Consider the following 25,274-nt stretch of genomic DNA (forward strand, 5'->3'; position numbering starts at 1 on the left):
TACAGCGATAATGATTTTGTCCTCCATTTTTACTTGGGATTTCTGCCTCCGCTCGCTAATCACGCCACTACTAGAGCAAGCTCCTGATTGGTTAACGCGGCGCGAATATTCGCCAAAGTTCAGATTTTTCAACTCGCGCGAATCACGCGTTCACGCGTCAAACGCCCAAAACGCGCCATTCGCGCGAATCGCGTCATTCGCGCCGCGCCATTCGCGCGAATCGCGCCGCAGGATGTCTGTTCGCGTCTTTGCATTGACTTAACATGTAAATCGCTCGCGCTTAACGCTTCATTCGCGTCTGGTGTGAACGCACCTTAAGACCTTCGTTCATCTTCGAAACACAAATGAAAATATTTTTAATGAAATCCAGCCTGCATGGACCACGTTCAAGGCCCAGAAAGTTGGTAAGGACATCGATAAAATAGTCCATGTGAACAAAACAACAAAAACATCGACTTCGTTCGACAATTTCTTCTCTTTCCTGTCAGTGATAACGTTACTCTCTTGAGCGCGCATCACAGGCTGACAGAAGGATTCCCTTTAAATTATCTAAAGATATTTATTTAAAGTATAATCTAGAAGCACTTAATGTAACGCCTTTTCATTTTAACTGGAGGGCTCTGTAATTTGAATACTCGTCAGGAGCCTGTTTAACCAATGAGTCATTTTTTAATGAAAAGTAGTTTGCAAGTCTATTCTAGGGTAATTTGTTAGCACTTCTTTGTAAGGATTTAAAGCATATTGAAATAAAGTTTAAAAAAAATCGCTATGCTAAAACAGACTGTTAAATAAAAAAGCACTGCAAGAGGCAAGAATTGTAATAAACAGATTTTAATTTATCACTGAAAAAAGCGCAACACTACAATCTCAGTGTTCAGAATTTCTCAATATGAAGCAGGACTCGTGTGGTTTCACTTTTGATGTTTTAAATACAAACTTTAGAGATTTTGCATAATTTCTGTACAGATACATGAGAACGTGGACATACCACATCTATAACGTATAAAACCACATCAATAAAACGGTGCAAAAAAAAAAAAGTCCCTGCACATACAAAAATAAATTAATACACTTTATCCAGTCACCAGTCTTGTGGAGAGCCTGTTGAAAAAGATCTGAACACACTGACAGTGCTTCGAAACAGTCCTTCACACCACTAAGTGAATCACAAATATTTATTTACAACAGAAAAGAGGTAAAAGTGTGCTAAACTAAATCTTATTTATTCTGACAGCTTATTCTTAATCCAATATGCATCTGTAGATTTACATAGCAACAAAAGGGAAAAAGGGAAAAACAGGCTTATTTACAAGACCACAAAATTATCAAGTAGGCTTTTTTCTTTTTTTTTTCTTTTTTTTTTATAACTTCAAACACCAGACATGTTCATCAAAATGTTTACAAGACTCAAAAGAGCTGAGAATTTTGTACAGTAGTATAAAAACATCTTGCGAGTTGAGCGTTAGAATATATTACCTTGCGCCCAATATCCACGAATGCAAATAAATAAAAAAGGAACAATAGAAAGTTGGCTTCAAAAATAATCAATGCAGCACAAACATTCGAAATAATTTTTGTTTTTTTTCAGTGTAGTCACTGTACAGGCAGAGATCTCTGGGACTCTCTGAACTGGTATTGCCTGAGCGACGCCGATTGGTATTAATTCATTTCACAAAAAAAATGGATCGACTGGAGGAAATAATAAAAAGGGAAGGATTTTTTTCAGCGCGCGGCCCCTCGCTGACAGCTTGGAGATCGGGGCCAGGCACTTGGGATCAGGGCCTGGTCTGTGTGTCCTGGCTTGAGAGGTAGTTGCTCTTCAAAGAGTGCAGCAGGGTCATTGAGAGAGTTTGTGGACCTTTGGGACGCCTCCTCACACAGGGGAAGCTCAAGATCAGGATGCAGAGAAGGCCTTCATGGTGCACAAATGTCTGATCGCTTCAGCGTTGAAATATTTGACACAGACTGACAAATACGACAGGTTTTTATTGAGATTATCGTGAAGTGTTTCTTTTTAAAGGGGTATAGAGAGGTAACAGCGGTGAGCAGATACTGTTCATCCAGAAGCATCTCCGTCTTACAATCCCCATCTGAGACCTCGATCTACGCGAACTACACTTTCCGCCCACAGCGACTCGCACCAGCGTGTCATTTTCAGCACACTGGCAGGGTGAGAGAGAGAGACCGTGTGTGTGTGTGCGTGCACGTATGTGTGTGAGCCTGTCTTTTGGCCCCCATGGGATCCAGTACGTTTACAGCAAGTGATTTACTCAAACTCAGTGCAGCATGTTGTTTGCCAGATGGGCATCAAACCTGGCAAATGTGTGTACATATCAAGGCTGGTGCTGGTGAGGGTTTCGTGCGGTGGGTGAATGTTCTGGTCTTGCTGCTCAGATTGCAAGCCTCTTGGGGTGGGCAGATGAGAGGGATCCATGAGGCAGAACTCCTCCGAAATGTTGTTTTCTACATCAGGTCTTCTCCTGTCCTGTCACAGACACAGCCTTCTCCCCGAGTCTCTGAAGAAAACACAAGCACAATTTCAATTTCAGTGATCCTCAAAATCAATACAAAAATGTATAAATCTCTTTCATAATGAACACAAACCTTTTTTTATTAATACAAAAATATACAATAAATTATAATACAACAAAATATGATACAATATTATAGTCATTATATAGTAATATAATAACATCTGTATATAAAAATAAAAATGTAATTAGAATTATTATAATAAAAAATATGAATATTAATAATATACATTAACAATTCTATATTTTATTTTAATATATTTATATTTCTATATTAATAATATGGAAAATTATATATATAATTTATAATTATATATGTATAATATATATTTAAAAAAATATTTTAAAAAATTACATGAAAAAGTATAGAATTGTATTTTTTTAAGTATAAAAACTGTTGTATTCTAACATTTAATTAAATGTAATAAATTTACAATTCTAATAAAATTATATAAAACATTACCACAATTACATTAAATATATTTATTATATTTAATTTATATAATACCACGATTCATTATATATGACAAAATTGTATTAGAACATTTCATTACTATACCACAATAACTATAATAATGATAATAATAATAATAATAATAATAATAATAATAACAAAAATTATAATTTTAAATATTTCTAAAATGTATATTACCACAATTATATATTCATATTAATATGCATTTATATAAACATAATTGATATATACACATACACACATATAAATTACTTAAGTGACTAAATTATAAAATTAACTAAATTAATTATAAATATTTCTAAAATAGATATTACCACAATTATATAATCATTATTTCATATATATATATATATATATATATTAATATAATTCTATATTTTATTTTAATACATTTATTTTACTATATTAATATTATATAAAATGACAAATATTTATATATTTTTTTTTTCTTATTGTAAATGTATTACATTAATAAAATACAATGCATATTAACATATATTTATGTATATATGAAAAAATTGTATACACACAGTCATGGCCAAAAATATCAGCACCCTTGCAATTCTGTCAGAAAATGCAACCCTTCTCTCAGAAAATTGTTGCAGTTGCAAATCTTTTGGTACTCACATGTTTATTTATTTATTTTTGTTTGCATAGGAACACCACAAAAAAACTGAGAATAAAGGACAAATCTGATGCAATTCCACACAGAATGCAAACAATGCACTGGACAAAATTATTGGCACCCTTAAATGAATATTTGGTAGCACCCTCTTTGGAAAAAACAACTGAAACCAGTCACTTTCTGTAACCATGAATGAATTTCTTACACCTCTCTACTGGAATTTTGGACCACTCCCAACTGCTGTTCTATGGGATTCAGATTGCTGTCCATTTCAGAACTCTCCAGCGCTTTGTTTGTAACCATTTCTGAGTGCTTTTTGAAGTACTTCAGGTCATTGTCCTGCTGGAAGACCCATGACACTCTGGAGGAGATGCAGCTTTCTGACACTGGCCACTGTGTTGCGCCCCAAAATTCTTTGGTAATCATTAGATTTCATGATACCATTCACACAGTCAAGGCATCCAGTGCCAGAAGCAGCAAAGCAACCCCAAAACTTCTTTGAACCTCCACCATGTTTGACTGCAGGGACTGTGTTCTTTTCTTTGAAGCCCTCATTTCTTTTTCTGTAAACAGTGCCATGATGTCCTTTACCAAAAACCTCTACTTTTGTCTCATCTGTCCACAGTACGTTCTCCCAGAAGGATTGTGGTTTTGTCACATGAGTTTCGGAAAACTCCAGTCTTGCTTTTTTACGCCATGGTGTCAGCAGTGGTGTCCTCCTGGGTCTCTTACCATAGCATCCCTTGTTATTCAGATGGCGACAGATAGTGCGAGCTGACACTGTTGTACCCTGTGTCTGCAGATCAGCTTGAATTTGTTTGGAAGTTAATCAGGGTTCTTTATCCACCATTCAAACAATCCTCCGTTGTAATTTTTCATTAATTTTGCTCTTCTGTCCATGTCCAGGGAGGTTAGCTATAGTGCCATAGGCTGTAAACCTCTTGATATTGCGCACAGTGGACACAAGAACATTAAGATCACTGGAGATGGACTTGTAGCCTTAAAATTGTCCATGTTTTTCCACAATTTTTTTCTCTCAAATCCACAGACAACTCTTTACACTTCTTTCTTTTTTCCATGCTCAGTGTGACACACAACACAAAGGCTGAGTCAACTTTTCTCCATTTTAACTGGTTGCAAGTGTGATTACTATATTGCCCACACCTGTTACGTGCCACAGGTGTGTCTAAATACAAATTACAGGAGCATCACATACTTGAAAAGCAATTATGTCTTACAATTTTGACATGGTGCCAATAATTGTGTCCAGTCCATTTTTGAGATCTGTGTGAAATTTGATCAAGTTAGACTTTTCTTCTGTTTTTTTGTGTTGTTGCAGTGCAAACAAAAACAATAAACATGTTAATACCAAAACATCTGCAAATGGAACAAAAAGAGAAGTGTTGCACTTTCTGACAGAACTGCAAGGGTGCCAGTATTGGCCATGACTGTATGCATATATATCATTAAAAAGAAAAAATTATAAAAGTAAAATATTTACAATACCTATAATAATAGTTACATTATAATTATTTAAAAATATTTCTAAAATATATAAATCACAATTATATATTCATATTAATTTATATTATATATAAATAAATATAAATATAAATATATATATATATAAAATAATTGTGGTAATATATACACATTCACACACAAATTATTTAAAAGTGAATCCATGAGTATTTTAATACTTTTGTTTGTTTGATAGTTGCAGTACTAACTCCAGTTTTAGGAGTGTTGCTGTCGTTGTGCATGGCGAGGAAGGGGTTTGTAGTGATGGCTGGCTGCGTGGCAGGCAGGAGGCTGTTGATTGGCAGCTGCTGTAGCTGTATGTCATTCTGCTGCTGCTGCTGCTGCTGCTGCTGCTGCTGCTGTTGTTGTTGTTGCATTAACTGATAGAGCAGAGCCTGCTGCTGTTCCTAAACACAGACAGACAAACAGAGTATGATGAGATGTCTAGACAAAGACGGCACACCCACAGACTGCCCACGGACCGTATGATGCATATTGCACAGAATAGTGGCAAGAGTTTCCTTAAAATTGCAATCCCAAGCTGCCAGGATGCTAAAATAAACACTTCTGAGGAAGACATATGAGAGATTTGTTGCACTGAATTGTTAAAAGATAAGGTGTTTTATAGGATTCATATAAGCAAACATGCATATATTCTATTATTTCAGACTTATTCATCCCTAAATGTAACATTACATATCATTCAGACAGCATCATCTTGACTAATAACAAGGATCATGGCCAAAATAAGCTGCTGTGTGGACTCTCTTTATGTTTTAAGTCACATGAACAATTGTGAATCCTCAAACGGACTCTAGATTCTGTGGCTGTGTAACGGAGTGTGTGTGTTGGTGCTTCTCTTACCGGTGTGAACTGCTGGGAGTTGACAAGCTGCTGAAGTTGGTGCTGATGGAGAAGGATCTGCCTGTGCTGGTCGCTGAAAAGTCTTGCCGCACTGCAAATACACACAAGCCCGCATAAGCAAACTGAATTTTCAGCATTTCAAAAACTATTTGGCCGTGGACACACAAAACTATTACATATAAAATAAAACCCCTCTGTATACTAAAGTAAAGAGACTGTAATCATAACTAATGGTCCTGTTCTTGACCAAGGGTGGGCTGTTTGTGCTGGAACTTGCTTCGAAAACATCAGCGGTTCAATCTTAAGTACACAATTTTGTTTCAGAGGCAGACGTACAGGCGCAGAGCACACAGGTAGTGAAACAAAATGAAAGAGTGGAGAAAAAAAAGAAGAGAAAAAAAAAAAGAAAAAAAAAAAAAAAGCAAGGCAAGCCAATCCTCACCTGGTTTTCGCAGTGGTCATGCTGCTGCATTCCAAAGCACAAGCAAAAGAGAGATCGGGAAGCAGAAAAGATGAAAAAAATATGAATGCATCAGACAGTGCCAAGCAGTATGGATGAATCTCATTAAAATTTCACCCCAAAATAAAAATAAAAGAATACATGAAAGAAAATGTTTAATTAAAATGTAAAAATGTAATATATAAATGCACTATTAATACATATTTTCCTTATATTTTAAACAGCAGCATAAAATATTCAAAAGTTAAAAAGTCAGCACGATTTAAGCAGCAAAACTGTTTTTAACTAGAAATGTAAGACATGTGACACTGAAAACTGGAGTAATGGCAGCAGAAAATTTTGCTTGGCTATCACAGGAATAAATTACATTTTATATTAAAATACAAAACTTTCAAGATATACTTAATATTTCACAAAATTACTGTTTCACTGATCAAATTAATGTGTTATGGAATATATATGGAACATATATGGAAGCCCATTCCAACCACTGAATAAAAAAAATTTACATCTTGCAAATCTGACTTTTTTTCAGAATTGAGTGATTTAAACTCACAATTGTGAGAAGTAATCAACTGTCAGAATTGCTAAATAAAAACTTGTAATTGTAACTTTTTACGCAAATGCAGATTTTTGTATCTCACTTTTTTCTCAGAATTGTAAGATATAAACTCTCAAGTTACAAAGTCCAATTCTGAGGGGGGAAAAAAAGACTAACATCTTCGTAGAATTGCAAGTTTATATTGCACAATTCTGACTTAATTTGCAACTGCATGTTATAAAATCAGAATCGCAAGATATAAAGTCCTAGTTCTTAGGAAAAAAAGTCACAATTGCGAGATATAAACAATTGTAAGATAAAAGAAAATTGCGATATAAACTCTCAATTCTGAGAAAAAAAGTGTCACAATTGTGAGATATAAACTCAATTCTGAGAAAAAAAAAAGTCAAATGCAAGATCTAAACTTGCACATCTGAGAAAAACACAATTGTGAGATATACCTGCAGTTTTGAGAAAAAGTCACAACTGCAAGATATAATCGTGCAATTCTGAGAAAAAAAGTCAGAATTGTGATTCTGAAGAAAAAAATAAAATAATCACAATTGCAAGTTTATCTCTCACAATACTGAGAAAAAAGGTCAGAACTGGAAGTTTATATCTCACAATTCTTATTTTATAACTTGCAATTGCAAGTTTATATCTCACAATTCTAAGAAAAAAAAAAAAGACAAATGTGAGATAGTCGCAATTACCTTTCTTAAATGTTTTATTCAGTGGCAGAAATGGGCTTCCATAGTTATAACATATACAAACAAATATATTTTGTTTCTTATTTGCTCTGGGGGTAAAATAGGACCTGGGCAATTTCTTGGCAGTTTTTCTAAAATGTACCCACAATTCCACATCTTCATCATCATCACATGCCAGTTTATTACTAATCCAAAATATGCGATCACAACCCTGAACTATGGATCTTCAACCAGTGCTTCCCAAAGGACTCAACAAAAAGGACTCTCAGTGTAATGTCTAAGGCGGCAAGTGCAAGTTTGTACCTGTTACTGAGACTGTTGGACATGGGCAGGGATGCGCTGGTAGCTGCTGAGGGATGGGGCAGGGGGCTGCTATTCTGGGCCAGGCCGGGGGAGGTTTGGATCACTCCGTTTAGGGCGCCCACGAAGCCACTTATGGCCAGGTGGTTCCCCTGCAGAGCGCCCATCAGACCAGTCACCCCGGTTATGGCAGGCAGGGACGAGTTGGCATTGCCAGGCTGGACGGCCACCCCGGCCATGCCGACTCCGTTCACCTGCTGCTGGGGGGGACTGTGGGCCGCAGACGGAGGGGTGGAGAGAGAGGACGTGCTACTTCCGCTGCTATGGCCACCAGACAGGGGATCCTGAAAGAAAGAGAAAGAATAGAGAAAGCACAAGAGCGTGAGAGAGAGAGAGAAAAGAGAGGTCAACGTGAGAGAGGCGCCTCCTGTACCTGTCCAATCAGATTTAAGCTGCAAATCATTTAAACACCACACAGCCACCAATTATCCCATGAATCTGTCATTAAGATGCAATTACGCACTACACCATCACACCACTGCAACACACTCGACTATGTACAGATATACATAATATAACACTTGACTCAACTAAAGAGGTGCTCAGTCCCAGCAGATGGCATCTGCAGAGCAGGGGTAGAGGAAGTTACCTGAGTGGGCAAGGGTTGAGAGGACTCTGTTAAAACACTGCTGCCTAGCTGAATGCTCTTGCTGTGCAGCATGTCTGGAGGAGAGAGAGATTTTGCAACTTGACATGAATGTGGAGACCAGATTAGCTAGAGTTGAGCTGGGAGAGGAGGCTCCGTGAGCAGAACAGAGGGGGAGGAAGGGGGTCGGACGGGGAGGTGAGAGGTGGGCTCGTGTGCGTGTATGTGTGAATATGTGGATCGGGGTGGGGTGGGGAGGTGTTTGGGGTGGGATTAGACTGTGACGGTCCAGATGGAGTGTGTGAAAACTGTACGGGTAGACGAGAGGCAGAAGGTAGCGCGTGTGTCTAACCTGCGTGAGTGTTGCTGGGGTACAGAGGAGAGGAGGCAGTGGTGGCCGTGGTGCTCGCGGGGGTGAAAGGCACAGAGAGCTGAGCGCTCAAGAGCTGCAGTCGTTCCTTCTTCATAGTGAGAGTTCGGATCTGTTCCTCCAGGCGCCGGTTTTCCACCTGCAGCTGGTGCAGGGACTTCAGCATTCCTAGAACTGGACATAAAAGCACAAACATAAGCATTAAGATTTGACAGCGAAATAGGGGTGGTTACAAACCACAGAGATGAAGTCTTTGAGAAGCAGCGAACCCGATACCACAAGCGTGAAAACTACATCGGCACACGTGTGGTTCGAGACCTCCAGAAGGAACTACAACGACAGACTTCCGCTCTTGGAAAAAAATCACGCGGCACAGATCAGGGGCCAGCAACCCTGAGCGAAATGTAAACCAGATGCAGTGTCAGCAAAACCGCACAACTGGTCTCATATCAGTGGTGAACAGAAACAACCGTCCTACCGCTTCCTGCTCCATGCGTTTGTCAGACTTCCCCCCGTCGCCAGAAAAGCCTCTATCATAACAGAAACAGCTGCTGCTCATTCACACGATCGTGACACTATAAACCGACCCGCTGCTACTGAGAGATTCGCTACTACCTCCTCGCTAGCTGATCGTGAAACTACACGAGACAAAACACAGGTAATGAAGCTCATAATTACTGTGGTATTAACCAATACATCAATTACTCACATTATGGGGACGGTGGTAATTACAGGCTTCAAACAGGCATATTATTTGATTGACGTGCAGTAAAATAATATTTATGATGTGAGTAATTATTTGTACTTTAAATAAAATACAGCTTTATCCAGCTTTATCATCATGCACCCTGAGATTAAAATAGATGAATTACACTGAATATAAAATGTAACAATTTTCACAAGTTGAGCCAATTTACAATGACCATAATTAGTAAAGGCTTTTAGCATACTAATGAGAAAATTAATTTAAAATGCCTTTTTATATCGATACAAGCTTCTTTAGCAAATCTCTAAACCTTCTTAGCTAGACTATGAAATTATTATAACAGGAATTCACTAATTTTACATGCAAATTAAAAGTCACTACAATGCTTTTTCATTTACTTTTTTTTGCTCAACACGTCAAAACCCAGAAGTCTTATTCGTTCCCTCAAGATTTTTCCAAGGGATTTTACAATAAGGTCTGCAAAATAAGGTCTGTGGTAAACATAACTTGTTGATAGTTATACATATTGATGTATAACAAACGTAAAGCGATAGTTCACCCAAAAATGAAAATTCTGTCATTAATTGCTCACCCTAATGTCATTCCAAACCTGTAAGAACACAAATTAAGATATTTTCAATGAAATCTGAGAGCTTTCTGACCCTGCATAAACGGCAATGTAACTGAAATATTTACAGGCCCAGAAACGTAGTAAAAACATCTTTAAAACAGTCCATGTGACAGTAGTGGTTCAACCGTAATTTTACGAAGCTACAAAGAAATCAAAAGTAACTTTTTTCAGCAATTCTGCACCACTGATGTCACATGGACTGTTTTACCGATGTCCATACTACGTTTCTGGGCCTGGGAAAGTTTGAGTTGCATTGCAGGGCTCTTTAATTTAATCAAAAATATCTTAATTTGTGTTTCAAAGATCAACAAAGGTCTTACAGGTTTGGAACGACATGAAAGTGAGTAATTAATGACAGAATTTTCATTTTGGGGTGAACTATCCCTGTATAGGTGTGTATAATTTACATTGAAGAGAAGATTATAGCGAATTTGGCTTCCAGGTTTTGACATCAGGGCTGCAGCAGTCATTTGAGAGATGAGTTAAGCAAAGCTTAATCCAAGCATTGCTACCTATCCTAAGTATGAATCAATAAAAACACCACCACAACCTTTATTAGCTGACAAAAAACTGTGCAGCATAGTGTTAATTTTATATAATGAAAACTATGATGAAACGTGTCAACCTTGTTTCCATGACTAAGACAACATGATGAGATGACACCAACTTCTTCAAACAGTAACCATTACTATTTCAACATAGAAAGGAGAAAAAAAAAAATATCCACCTTATTCTTCAACACGGAAGTAAGCATATGGGCGAGACTTCTGGTTCATTAGCCGCTATATTGAAATAATTAGCAGAATAACAATGTGCAGTGTAAACGGTAAAACTGCACTACAAACCAGTGTGTTTATAATTAAGATAATACACTAAAATAAGATAGTAAAACACACCAATTTAAATATCAAGCAGCAAAACTAGCTGTTTTGTACAGCTGAAAACAGCTGGAAGCGGATGAGACCAGAAGCCAGACTTGAATATTTACAAATTGCTGCATCCGCTCTTACAGGAAAAATAACGTGGATAGACTAGATTTTTTTTTTTTCGTTCCCAACATTACAATCCACATAACCCATTTATTGGATGGCACAAACAACAGCTTCCTTTTTGTGCAATGCAAATTTCTCAAATGACAACAATCACTAATAATGGGCAAAATAATCATTATCATCACAACTGCATGTGACTAGATGATGAATAAAATATAAACTGTTTTGACTGACTAAAATGCCCATTCAAGTTTATTATTTATGAAATAATAAACTTGAATAACTAAATAGCGGTTGAACTTTATATACACTTGTAATGACTTAGCATAAATAAGGTATATTTATAAAATTTCTGTACAAATTGGATTACAATAATATATTAATAATATCATTGCTATTACTTATTTAATTATTTAAAGAAAAAACAAATATAAACTACCATTTTCTGATCTATCTCTTTTACTTTTTTTCTCTATATATCGACTGTGGAAACATTGTTTATTCATATATTTATCTTTGCTATTGAAGTAAGTTGCTATTGATTGTTGTTCTGTTTGTTGTTTGTTGATTTTTCTGTAACGTATGTGTGTCTACTGTCATTTCTCAATTTATCACAACTTCATAAAAAAAAAAAAATTATATATATACACATTTTATATATATATATATATATATATATATATATATATATATATATATATATATATATATATATATATATATACACACACACATATACATATATACATATATACATATATATGTATATATATATATATATATATATATATATATATATATATATATATATATATATATATATATATATATATATATATATATATATATATATATATATATATATATATATATATATATATATATATATATATATATATATATATATATATATATAAAAAATAAAACTTGACTAACAAAAACCGATTAACATTGACTACTTAACAATTAAGACATCTGACAGGGCTAAGTTAAAAATATAGATGACAAAAAAGTAACACTACTGCAGGCTTACAGTCAAACCAAAAATTATTCAGACACCAGCTATAATTTCTGATATTTTTTGCACTAGTGGGTGCAGGACACTATAGTTAATTTATGTAAGTAAGGATAGCAATATAAAGTAAACTGTGACATATAATACCCAAAAATCCTTCATACAGTGGACTAACAGTAAAACTGTTCAAATGGGATCAAAAATTATTCAGACACTTCGACCTGACTATGTTTTGCTTAAGTGTTTTTCTTTAACTGCTAATGTGACATTTTTACACCACAGACTGAACAAAATTAAGCATTGCTTGGAAATTGGTCAAAGTATTTATAGTAAATATTGTCATACTAACAGTTACCTAAATTTCTGATTTTGTAATCCATTACAAACCTTTCTTATCTGACATTATCAAGATCAACTTGTTCTGATACAGTGAGTTCTATAGTTTTCTAAACTATAGTGAATAATAATAATAATGTGAGAAATGTTAAAGATGTCTGAATAAGTTTTGGTTTGACTGTATGTTCACAACACAACAGTACCATCAGCCATCATTACAACTCGCATGACCTTATGGTTCAACAACATCCACAGCAAGACAACACGTGGCCAAATAGCTCTTCGCTTGAGTGTTAAGGTTCAAAATTGCATACGGAAGCAACATGCATCATCGTATGTGTATAAGAAAGCCTCTCACCATCTCCTTGTGAGCCCTGTTGTAGGAGGAACTGCTGTCCTTCATTCCATTGCCGATCCAGCAGCTGGTCGATGCTGGTGGCCACCGGGGGCATCGTATCCGAACCGGATCCGAGCCCTGGAACCAACGGTCCTGACGAGTCATACCGGATATGAATCCCACTTAACGGAGACCTAAAGTCAGACATATATACGCACATAAGTTTATCAAACAACAGACAGAAATGCATATCAGATCTGTTCAGTGGTACAACTCAAGTTAATCAGTGTTCGCTTACAAACACACACTAGAATGCTGCTATATTAACACAGTTGAACTCCTGGTCTGGCGTCCTGCCTTGAGAGGCAGACGCGCCGCTCAGCAAAGCCAAATAGAGTTCACAGCTCGTCCAAGTGAGAGAGAGCCTGGGCCTGCCTCTCTGACACCATAAATCTCAGTACGCTCTTGTTTGGACAGACAGCGATCTGTGTTATTATGAATGCATCCAGCTCTGGGCTCTACATCAGGGCTCTCGGGCGAACGCGAATCTATCTCTGGGGTAATTACGGCTGGGCTGAGATCTGCTCCACAAGGCAATAAATCTCCAGCACAGGACTTCGAAGCCATATCACCCTGCTTGGCTGCTCCGGTACAGATATTCGCAGTTACTCTGAAGATGGTGCAAAACTCTTCTGAATGAGATTCATAGACCTTTACGGCCTATTCATAAAGAATGCGTATTTTACATTTAAAAACAGTCGCAGGCCAGTGGAATTGGAAAATAATGCTTTTTTTTTTTTTTTTTTTTTTTTTTTTTTAGCTGACATTTTTAACATAAGCAACGTGTTTTTAAAATCATGTCATGTGCAAGACTGTGCAAAAGATGCAAGATGTGAGCAGGCAAACACGTCCGTCTAGCACTTTTACATAAAAACAATCAAAAATGCATTTAGCGTAAACAGCTTCATGTGCATTCAGTACTGAAAATGCAGCTATGCAAACACACTGACAAGCTCAGTTTAGCGATATTATGCTAAATGCATTTCTCAAACTTGCATTGTGACTAAAAAAAAAAAAGACAAAATTGAGCTGAAAAGTCAAATACAGCTTTTGAAAATAATATTGGTTTATATTAACATCAATATCCGTACATTCAATTTACTAAGCAGCAATTAAAGTAACAGAAGCGATCGAAATAAAATCAACATACCTTTTCAACCAAACATATATCCCGAAGGCATTTTTGCACAGTATAAACGTATTTCAGCATAAATCCGTTTTATATCCTCAATCACAGCGCAAAAAGCGAATGCAATGTCTTCGAATGCAGAAAGAAACATCGTCGCCACGTCGAACTCTGAAGCCGGTTTGTAACTGCGATATGGACAACAGCTGAGTGCTCGAAATGCCTGCTGTTCGGAAGGTGAGCGCGCAAGGGAGGAAACGGAGTGAGTGAATGAGTGTTTTCTGTGGGGGAGGGAGGGAAGGCGAGCGAAATCTCGGAGCCTGGAGGAGGGGAAGTCTAGCTCTGGAATGTAAATAGGACTTACCGAGGGGAGAGGTTTGTCTTTGGTGAGTTTCCTCTTCTGGAGAAGCCGAGAGCTCCGTCTCCGAGCTCCTGATCTGAAAGGTAAACAGAAAGCAGTCGATAAGGAGCCGGCGTGAAGACGTAGGCGTTGAAGCGGTTTGGGAAACGCAGGGACGGGCGGCTCGATACGAAGCGAGCCTGGTAGCCATCAGATCTTCCTCATATAAATCCATCTAGGGGCGGCAGAGTGGTCTCTCTGGCGGCTCAGCTTGCACACTGACACCACTGAGTGTGTCACCGAGTCACCTCTCTTTCTCTCTCCCCCTCCCTTCAGCTCTTTCTTCCCTGTGGAGGCTCCCATCACCCTGCCTGCAGGCCCCATGCCAGACACTGCTTTTCATTTTCTGCAGTGAAAGTAATGAATCACATATGCGCCTCGCCAAGCGCAACCCCCTCCCTCCCCTCCTTTTTCTCTCTCTCTAGCTCTCTCTCTCTTTTTTTTGGTCTCCCCACCCCCCTCTAGTCACAGTTAGCCAATCCCATTTTTCTCTTCCTCCGTTCTTCCTTCCCCCCTTCTTTTCCTTTTTCACCCCGTCTTGTTCTTTTTAACACTTTCCAGCCCACTACCACCTCGAGCACAGGCTGGCTCCAGTGGGGGTGTGGGCACATCAGTACGAGCCGCCCAAGGTCTGGACTGACTTATTATGGTGCTGACCTCTTGCCTGACCCTGGATCAGCCCCGGGGCTGCAGAGCAGACTGGACCCGAAAGCATCGGGTATCACTTTACAAAATAAAAAAAAAAGATGAACAAGAACTGAACGACACAGTGGAAACCTATGAGGAGCAACAGGTGACCAGTGTTGAGAGGAAAGCACAAGTACTTTGCTAAAGCAAACAAGCCTTGGGTCACAGCCTTACTGATCCCATTAAATATATTTAGGGTTTTTTTTTTAATTGACCAATGCTAATATCTAGACAAAAGGGTGGCCAGGAGCTGATGTATATAGCATGATAGGATGTGTGAGCGTGCGTGTGAATACACACCACCGTTCAAAGCAGTCTCTTATGCTCTCCAAGGCTACATTTATTTGATCAAAAATGCAGTAAAATTCTATATAATTATTATTTAAATTCTAAAATCAATTATTCCTGTGATGCCAAAGCTGACTTGTCAGTAGCCATTTCTACAGTTTTCAGTGTCACATGATCTTTCAGAAATCATTCTGAGTATAGAAATATTTCTGAGTATATCTATTCATGTTAAAAACAGTTGTTCTCATTGATATTTTTGTGGAAACTGTGACACATTTTTTTCTTTGATGAATTTATTTGAAATACAATTTTTTATAATCTTATAATTTTAATATAATGTATCCTTGCTCAATAAAAGAATTACATTCTTAAAAAAAAAAGAAAAAGAAAAAAAAAAACTACTGAATGGAGGGAATAATATCCAAAAGTCCTAATACAAGCCAAATCATCAATAATAAATTAATAAATATTATAAATATACAGATTTATAAATAGCATTTATAGCAGATATATATGAATAGCACTAATTTGATTTATACATTTTCTGTCACTTTTGACACTGAAGACTGGAGTAATGATGCTGAAAATTTACCTTTGATCACAAAGTGATCACAAATGGCATTTTTTTAAACATATTCACATAGAAATCAGATATATATCTATATCTACATATATAGATAGACAGACAGATAGATAGATTCTTACTGTCTGGAGTCTGGAATAAGTCCAAACATAAGCCAAATCATCAACCTCAAAAAAAAAAATACACTACCAGTTTTTGAACAATAAGATTTTTTTATAAAGAAGTCTCTTCTGCTCACCAAGCTTGCACTTATTTGATCCAAAGTACAGCGCAACAGTGCAATTTTTTATATTTTTATATTTTTACATTCTTACAAAAATCATGCTGAAAATGTAACTTTGATTAAAGATATAAATATAAAATATATTCAAATAGAAACGGTTATTTTAAATAGTAAAAATAATTCACAATATTACTCTTTTTGCTGTATTTTGGATTAAATAAATGCAGGCTTGATGAGCAGAAAGAATTTGTTAAAAACATTAAAAATGCTACTGTTCAAAAACTTTTGACTGGTAGTGTGTAAAATGCCAGACAAGAGCTGGGCATATGCTAAGAGCAAGCAAGCTTTCTAGTCTCGAGCGGTGGTCTTTTTAAGGACGGGTGTTCTTCCTCCTATTGTTAGTCAAATGACCCCCTGACCTCTGTTTGAGGAGGAGGGCATGACTGATCCATTATTCCTCAAAGGCTGTGTTCCCCTTTTTTCCTGTCCCTCTCTTGCTTTCAACCGGTCCCCACCCCAACCCCCACGACAGGGTCCTGCAAGCCCATTCGCTCATGCCTGAGACCCCCAGGGTTTAAGCAGGGTCCAGGGAAAGTGTTGAGTGGTCCGGGACAGAGGGAAGAAGGAGGGAGAGGCTGAGTGTAAGGTAAGCCTGCCTCCTAAACCCAGGGCAATCCCCTCTGTGTCATCACTGCGGTCATTGTGCAGATTAATGAAATGTTTGAGTGGTAGCATGCTTCATTTAACAGGTATGCACACTTTCAGCTTTCTGTCCCGGGGAGTTTTGTTCTCTGCCTCTCCCTCTCTCTGCGACCTGAGGAGGTTGGGGGGGGGATACAGCTGACCACACATTCCATATGCACAGGCGAGCGGAGAAAGAATGGGAGGATGAGGAGAAACGGGAGAAGAGAGCGCAGGAAGCAGGAGGAAAGGATTTGAGAAGGTAATCCTGTGCCAGTGGGAGGTACCGGCTCAAGATCAGCGTGTTTCCTCGTCTGCGTTTCTCACCTGCCGGGGAGCCCTCGGACTGGGCGATCAGTGCAGCCATGGCGGAATTCGGATTCAGCCTGTTTCCGAACATATGGGATGGCGCCAAGTTAAAGGATCCCGGTAGTGAGTTTGACTGAGGAAGAAACACACAAGAAAGAGAGTTAGACTACAAAACACTGAGCATAAGTATGCGTCTCCGCATGTGTATGAATGTGTTGGGCCAAAGAGCTGGATGATAAAACACCATGTCAGCTGTATTTCCTGTGAGCCAGGAGAATTGGCTGAGCCTGCAACAGCAGATCCACAGCCCTGAACACTATACAGACCATGTGCTCCTGCAGCTAATTATTTAATCCAATTAAGCCATTTCCCTAATAATGGTTGGGGATTGGTTGCGGTGTTGCTTCTGAGGTAGAAGCATATGTGCGACAACAAACTTGGTGCATGGGGGAAAACCACACAAACGTTCACATGATTTGCACTTAAATAACACTTTTGCTGTTGAAGAATGTTGTGGTAGCAGGGAATTGTTGTGAAAAGAAGTATTTTTACTCAAATTAGTACTGTCAAACAAGTTATCGCATCCAAAATAAAAGATTAGTTTACATAATATATGTGTGTGTACTGTGTATTTTTACATATATTATATATACACACACTGGCGCTCAAAAGTTTGGGATCAGCAAGATTTTTAATGGTTTAAAGACATTTCTTACGCTCATCAAGGCTGCACTTATTTGAACAAAAAATACAGAAAAAAAAATGTATTTATATATATATTTTAAAATGTCATTTATTCCTGTGATGAAAAGCTGAATTTTTCGCATCATTACATAATATGCTGATTTATTATCAATGTTGAAAACAGTTGTGCTGCTTAATATTTTATTAGAACCTGTGATTTTTTTTTTCCAGGATTCTTTAACAAATAAAAATTTGAAAAGAACAGAAATAGAAATCTTTTGTAACAATATAAACTACCATCTAAAAGTTTGGGGTCAGTAAAATTTTATTACTTTTATTCACCAAGGATGTGTTAAATTGATAAATGATAGCAAAGACTGATATTATTAGAAAAGATTTATATTTTGAATAAATGCTGTTCTTTTTAACCTTTTATTCATCAAGAATCCTGAAAAAAAAAAAAAAAAAAAAAATATTAAGCAGCACAACTGTTTCCAACATTGACAATAACAGTAATTAATTAGCATATTAGAATGATCTTGAAGAAGCATGTGACACTGAAAACTAACGTAATGGCTGATAAAAATTTAGCACTGCATCACAGGAATAAATTATATTTTAAAATATTTGAATATAGAACACCATTATTTTAAACTGGAATAATATTTCACAATATTATATATTTTTCCTATATTTTTGATCAAGTAAATGCAGCCTTGATGAGCACATAAGAATTCTTAAAAAAAAAAAAAAAAAAAAAAAAAAAAAAAAAAAAAAAAACAACACATTAAAAATCAATGTTATGTTTAGATATTAAATATGTTTACATATTAGTATTGATTATATGAACAAAATGTATATACACACACACACACGTAAATATTTTCAAAATATATACTGTATGTGTGTATTTATATATACACATAATAAGTATACAAAGTATACACACATACATTATGTAAACAAAAACCTATTTTAGATGCGCTTAATCACGATTAATCGTTTTAAAGCACTAAAATATACATGATTACTCATATTTATTTCATTTTACAGACTACACTACCATTTATTCATCGAGGGTGCAGTATATTGATCAAAAGTGACAGTAAAAACATTTATTCATTATAAAAGCTTTCTGTTTCAAATAATTGGTGTTCTTTTGAACATCATATTCATCAAAAAAAAAATCTTGAAAAAAATGTTTCACATCTTAAACACCAATGCAGCATCATAAAATGATTTCTGAAAAATCATGTGACTCTAAAGCTTTGCCATCACAGAAATAAATTACATTTTAAAATATATTAAAATTAAAAATAAAAAAACAGCTCATTTAAATTGTAATAAATGTCACAATATTACTGTTTTTACTGTACTGTCCATCAAATAAATATAGCCTTGGACAAAAACATACAGTTATGCACTAAGATTCAGTCCCTTTTCTCAATGCTTATTTTGATGAAATCAATAAATTCTTTCCTTTTCCTTTACTTGCTTTATGTGCATCAAGGCCTTATCTGATCCGAACAGGAAATATAATAATTAGAATGTATTGGATTTCTCACTGTTACTATGGAATAATGTCTTCATGTCTAACCTAAGGATTTCTGACCATACTAGACTGAAACATTTGGTGAAAATCACTCCTACAAATAACCAGTGAACAGACAACCATACAATGCCAACATTTAAACCAACCTTGAAAACATGCTTCTTCTATAGATCTAGTACCAAGAACTAAAGAAAGTAAAAATGTGATTTATAGCCCTAAGACAAGAAGCAAAAGGAACTTTAATCCCAAACGTGACATTGAATTTGAACTGCCTTAGCTATTATAAAAAAAAAAAAAAACCCATGTCAACTAAAAAAAATAAAAAGTGATATCCTACATTCCCCAGGCCCCTCACAGCCCCGCAGGCCCTCCCCATTCCTCAGACTCCTCTTTCAGGCCGTGTGGAGAGAGGAGGGAGCATGACCAGTATGAAGAGAGCCCCTCATCCCACTACACAGCTCTCTGTCCAGCCTGTCAGCCCTCATCCCGTCAGCGAGCTGGCTCAATGCGCCCGCACAGGGAAATGAGGGACAGCCGGATTGTTTGAGGCTTAGGGCTCTCAGCACCATTGTGGAGGTTAACGAAGAGTGGGACAGAGGTGGGCCTAGGGGGTGTGCGCTGGGGTCGAAGGTCACCGCTGCCCTGCTTGCAACCACTGAATTTTTTTCCTCCAACCATTCTTTAATCCACAAAAGGAGTTAGGGATGGAGAGGAAGAACTAAAAAAAAAAAAAATGCATCATCTCATGGACAGTCATGCTGACGGAGGATGATTGTTTGCACAGATTATGTGTGATAAAAAACGAATTCAATTCCTAAAAACTTCCCCCGTTTATTGATCTTCTAACTACAACCTGAAGAAAAAAGCTCATTGTATTAACTCTCCTACGCCATGCAGCTTAGGACTAATGGGGGATATTTGCAAGCATGCGTTAGGAGGGGTTGGACCGCCGGGAGCCCTGCAGCATTAAGGCCATCAGTGGGTCTACTTCATCTCCTAATGTAAGGCCACCCTGCCTGCAGAGAGGGCAGATCTGCACAAACAAAGCCCTGTTGCCTGGAAACGACCGGTTGCTACAGCAGCGCAAGTCAAGACAAAGATGCTCAGGAGAGCGGCAGAGACGGTGCTCAGTCTCTAGTGCGCTTCCAAAGGGCCCATTTGGAGCTGCGCTGGGAGCCTGTAAGAATGACTTTACTTTATTACTGTCATCTTAACACATGCAGTAGTGCGTCCGTGTGCGGAAGCGGCTCTAAAGTCACTGATTCACCAAGGTATTTATCCACAATTTTTGTAACATTATACATCTATACATACATTTCTAGCAAATTTTCTATTCATCAAATAATCAAGAAAAATGCATCACAGTTTAAACTAAATAATTAGCAGCAAAAACTTTTAAACATACATAAGAAATGTTTCTTAAGCAGCAAGTCAGTATATGAGAACGTGACACTAAAGACTAAAGAGTAATGGCTGCTGACAATTCAGCTTTGCCATCAGAGGAATAAATTACATTTTAAAATATCTAAAACCTCAAAAGAAACACTACCAGCCAAACGTTTTTGGACAGTAAGATTTTTAATGTTTTTAAAGAAGTTTCTTCTGCTCACCAAGCCTGCATTTATTTGATCCAAAACAGCAAAAACAGTACAATTTTTACAGTAATATTTTTACTATTTAAAATAATTGCTTTCTATTTGAATGTATTTTCAAATGTAATTTATTCCTGTGATTTCAAAGCTGAATTTTTAGCATCATTACTCCAAACACATGTTCCTTCATAAATCATTATAATAGTTTGAATTGCTGCTCAAAAACATTTATCATTATGTCAAAAACAGCTGAGAATAATTTTTTCAGGTTTCTTTGATGAATAGAAAGTTCAGAAGAACAGCCTTTAGTATCCTTGCTAAATAAAAGTATTAATTTCTATCGTTTCTTTCCCCAAAAAATTAATTACTCAAAAAAAAAAAAATTATATATATATATATATATATGAAAGTTTCTTGCACAGCAAATCAGCATATTAGAATGATTTCTCAAGGATCACGTGACACTGAAGAGTGAAGAAAATGTAGCTTTGATCACCGGAATAAATTAGATTTTAAAATATATTCAAATTAAAAACAAGTATTTGAAATAGTAAAAATAATTTCAAAATTGTACTGTTTTTGCTGTACTTTGGATGAAATAAATGCAGGCTTGGTGAGCAGAAAAGATTTCTTTAAAAAACACTAAAAAAAATAAATCTTACTGTTCTTTTGACTGGAATGTATAATACTGATTCAAAGATCAAATAATAAGTGTAGCAAATATAAAGCCAATTACAGTACTTTTCCCACAATGTCGTTCTGTTTATTTGACCACACATACTGCTCTGACTAGCTAATGCAGACACAATCGAAACACCCTGACGTTCATCCGTTAAGACCATATATTTAAGCAGCCTAGTCATAAATACCCTAAATGACTTAAAACACTGTCTTTCAAGAGCTGAAAAATTAGGTCTAATGTGACAAACTTTACTTATCACACTGACAAGTTATGTACCATTGCGGCCCTAAGACGGCCTCCCTCATACTGTTAATATACTGCTGCAATTATATAAATATTGCATTAGCACAAACCCTGGCACTTGCGAAGCAAATTCATTTGTTCTGTAGAAAGAAAAAAATCCTGTCACGAAGAAAAATACGAGTTACTTAACACATAAATAGCTGCACCCAACGTTTACATCTGAGCCTTTTAGGAGTTAATTACTATTTGTGCCATGAACATGCTCAAACAGCATTTATCTTGATAAAACTGGAGCAAATTAGCACACAGTACAAAGAAGAGGAGTATAATTCTATTTAATTGGTTAATTTTGCGAGAGATGATGTATAAAGGATATGTGTGAGCTGAAAGCTCTGTGCGATTAGCAGAACAATTTTTCTTTGCAGATGTTGCTTTTCTTTTTTTTAAAAATAAAATCTAGGAATGGATTTTTTTTTTTCAGATATGGGCCATTCTACAAAAATCGTCCAAAGTTTTGGAAACATCTTAAAAAAAAAAAAAAAAAAAAAAGTCTTTTTCCAAAAAAAAAAATATAAATAAATAAAAAAAATAATAAAAGTGTAATACACATTTCTAGTAACCGTGCAGTCAATTCTCATTGTATTTTCAGAAGGTTTTGGAATATTTGAAAATTTGACAAAATTTGTCCTTACCTAAACACAGTAATATATAATTTAATTAGAGGGGTTATATTGACCTGTTAAGATTTTGCTTACATTTACATTGCAAATATATATTGTTTTGCAATTATCACATTTTTTTCCAGAAGTAAATCAATAACAATTACATTTGTAACAACATTTCAAGTGTAATTTATGGCGTGTGTCATATTTTGTAGTATTAATTCAGTACTTCAGTCAAAACATCCCATGTTTCGGTCGTGACTGTTTCAGTAGTAACAATTTTAAATACTTTGAACCTAGCTCAAAGATGCTAATCAACACACATAGAAACTAAACGTTATGGAATAACTCCCAAAAAAGAGTGTTTAAATACAGAAAAATGGTGTTCGGTAGTGACATTCACACAGATTTTTCATACATTTGAACACATTTACCTCAAAATGATGGGAACTATCTACTCACCATGTAGCTATAAGAGCGAGTGACACACAAATATTTCCTGATCTTAGTAAACATCTAAGATTTCAACACTTAAGTGCTTTTTAAATGAGTTTTTTGGTTGTGGGACAGCAGTCTGCACCAATTCTATAGAATGTCCCAAACACAACACTGTTCCAACATCTGGCGTTGGTAAGATTTTTAAATGTTTAAAAAAAAAAAAAAAAAGTCGTTAACATTTACCAAAAGTGCTTTTATGTATTCAGAAACACAAAAAATGTAATATTTTGAAATATTATTACAATTTCAAATAATTTAATCATGTGATGGCAATGCTGAATTTTCAGCATCATTACTCCAGTTTCAGTGTCACATGATCCTTCAGAAATCATTCCAATATGTTGATTTTGTGCTCAAGAAAACACTCCTTTTCAATAACTGAATTTTAAAACAGTTATGCTGCTTAATACTTTGTGGAAATAGTGATATACATAGCTTTCAGGCTTCTCTGCTGAACAGAAATTTTAAATAAATAGCGTTTATTTAAAATGCAAATACTTACATTTCTTTACTGTCACTTTTGACCAATTTAATGCATCCTTGGTAAATAAAACACCATTTCTTTACAAAAAAAAAAAAAATCTACCTCAAACCTTTGAACTGTGACATTTTCGCAACTGAATCTCTTAATTGAAATTGTTTTCAACTTTAATCAAAGTGAAAACACCTCATATAAAGATTTAAGTTACCCTGGAGTCACATTTTAATGATTAGAATAATTGTAATCTTTCTAACATGTGACCATGGACCACAATACCAGTCATAAGGGACAATTTTTGGAAATTAAGATTTATACATATACTGATGGATATATACACTGAAAGCTAAAATAAAATAAGCTTTCCATTGATGCATGGTTTGTTAGGACAGGATATTTGGCTGAGATACAACTACTTGGAAATCTGGAATCTAAGGGTGCAAAAAGAAGAGGAAAAATTACCTTTAAAGTTGTCCAAATTAAGTTCTTAGCAAATGCATATTACCAATCAAAAATTACATTTTGATATATTTAAGGTAGGAAATTTACAAAATATCTTCTTGGAAAATATCCCAATGACTTTTGGCATAAAAGAAAAATCGATAATTTTGACCCATACAATGTATTTTTGGCTATTGCTACAAATATACCCGTGCTACTTATTACTGATTTTGTGGTCCAGGGTCACATAATCATTTGCCCATTTCACCGAAACCAAATCAAATCTGTACTGAAAAACCTAACAAGCATATACATAAACATATAGTGAGCACTGAGCATGAACACGTAATAAGATCCATTAAACACTCACATGTGTGGATGAGGTGCTGGTAAACGGGGTGGTCGGGGGCAGTGAGGTGAGAGTGGGCATGGAAGTGACCACTGACTGATGAGCGGGTAACTCGGAGTTGGATCCGGACAGAGACACTCCAAACACCGCACTGGGCAACGGGCAGGCTACATCACTACTGCTGGGGTACGAACCTGCAAAAAGACCGCAATTACAGCAAATGATTAAAGGAAAACAGCACATTTTCCATGATAATCACCAAGCCAAACACTCTCGTTTGATTCCCACCGAGTCAAAAAATAACATTGTCTTGTTTATCAGCAGGAGATCTGGCATAGCAACTGGGGGATGTGAAACAAATCAACGCAGGTTATGACCTGTAATCTAGTGGTAAAAGCAAAGTTTTAATAGCTGGAAGGGCAACCTCTGTCCTCCAATATACCTTTACTGGTTATCCATCTATCTTTCCCTCTGCCCCTAAGATGAACTTTGTGGACTTTGAATGGCCTGTCTGACCAGGCCCTCATCACAGCAGACATCGAGAGCGAGCAACAAAGCATTTCGGAGTCCTCTCAACATGCACTCTGCACCGGCCTCCCGGTGACCCAGAAAACTGTTCCTTGAATCTGACGACTCACTATTTCTTCTGTAAAAATGACTGAGGGCTTTTCAGCCG

The 25,274-nt window shown here is 36.4% G+C and overlaps 1 protein-coding gene across 5 annotated transcripts in view; it reads right to left on the bottom strand.

Annotated features, from left to right (window-relative positions):
- Positions 1 to 815: 815 nt before the first annotated feature.
- Positions 816 to 25,274, bottom strand: part of mllt10 (MLLT10 histone lysine methyltransferase DOT1L cofactor) — a 60,436-nt gene continuing 35,977 nt past the window's right edge. For 2 of the 5 annotated variants that reach the window (XM_051098771.1, XM_051098768.1), the window contains 11 exons: positions 24,620 to 24,792; positions 17,436 to 17,550; positions 14,611 to 14,683; positions 13,082 to 13,254; positions 9,026 to 9,217; positions 8,677 to 8,750; positions 8,031 to 8,371; positions 6,459 to 6,482; positions 6,017 to 6,107; positions 5,332 to 5,559; positions 816 to 2,516 (listed from right to left, as the gene is read on the bottom strand). In XM_051098771.1, coding sequence (XP_050954728.1) covers positions 2,469 to 2,516; positions 5,332 to 5,559; positions 6,017 to 6,107; positions 6,459 to 6,482; positions 8,031 to 8,371; positions 8,677 to 8,750; positions 9,026 to 9,217; positions 13,082 to 13,254; positions 14,611 to 14,683; positions 17,436 to 17,550; positions 24,620 to 24,792 — 1,532 coding nt within the window. In that variant the 3' untranslated portion in view covers positions 816 to 2,468. Of the gene's footprint in view, positions 2,517 to 5,331; positions 5,560 to 6,016; positions 6,108 to 6,458; positions 6,483 to 8,030; positions 8,372 to 8,618; positions 8,751 to 9,025; positions 9,218 to 13,081; positions 13,255 to 14,610; positions 14,684 to 17,435; positions 17,551 to 24,619; positions 24,793 to 25,274 lie in introns of those variants that run through there. The other 3 variants (XM_051098770.1, XM_051098769.1, XM_051098772.1) reach the window with 3 other exon arrangements.

The sequence above is a fragment of the Labeo rohita genome, chromosome 24, assembly GCF_022985175.1.
Source record: "Labeo rohita strain BAU-BD-2019 chromosome 24, IGBB_LRoh.1.0, whole genome shotgun sequence".
NCBI lineage: Eukaryota > Metazoa > Chordata > Actinopteri > Cypriniformes > Cyprinidae > Labeo > Labeo rohita.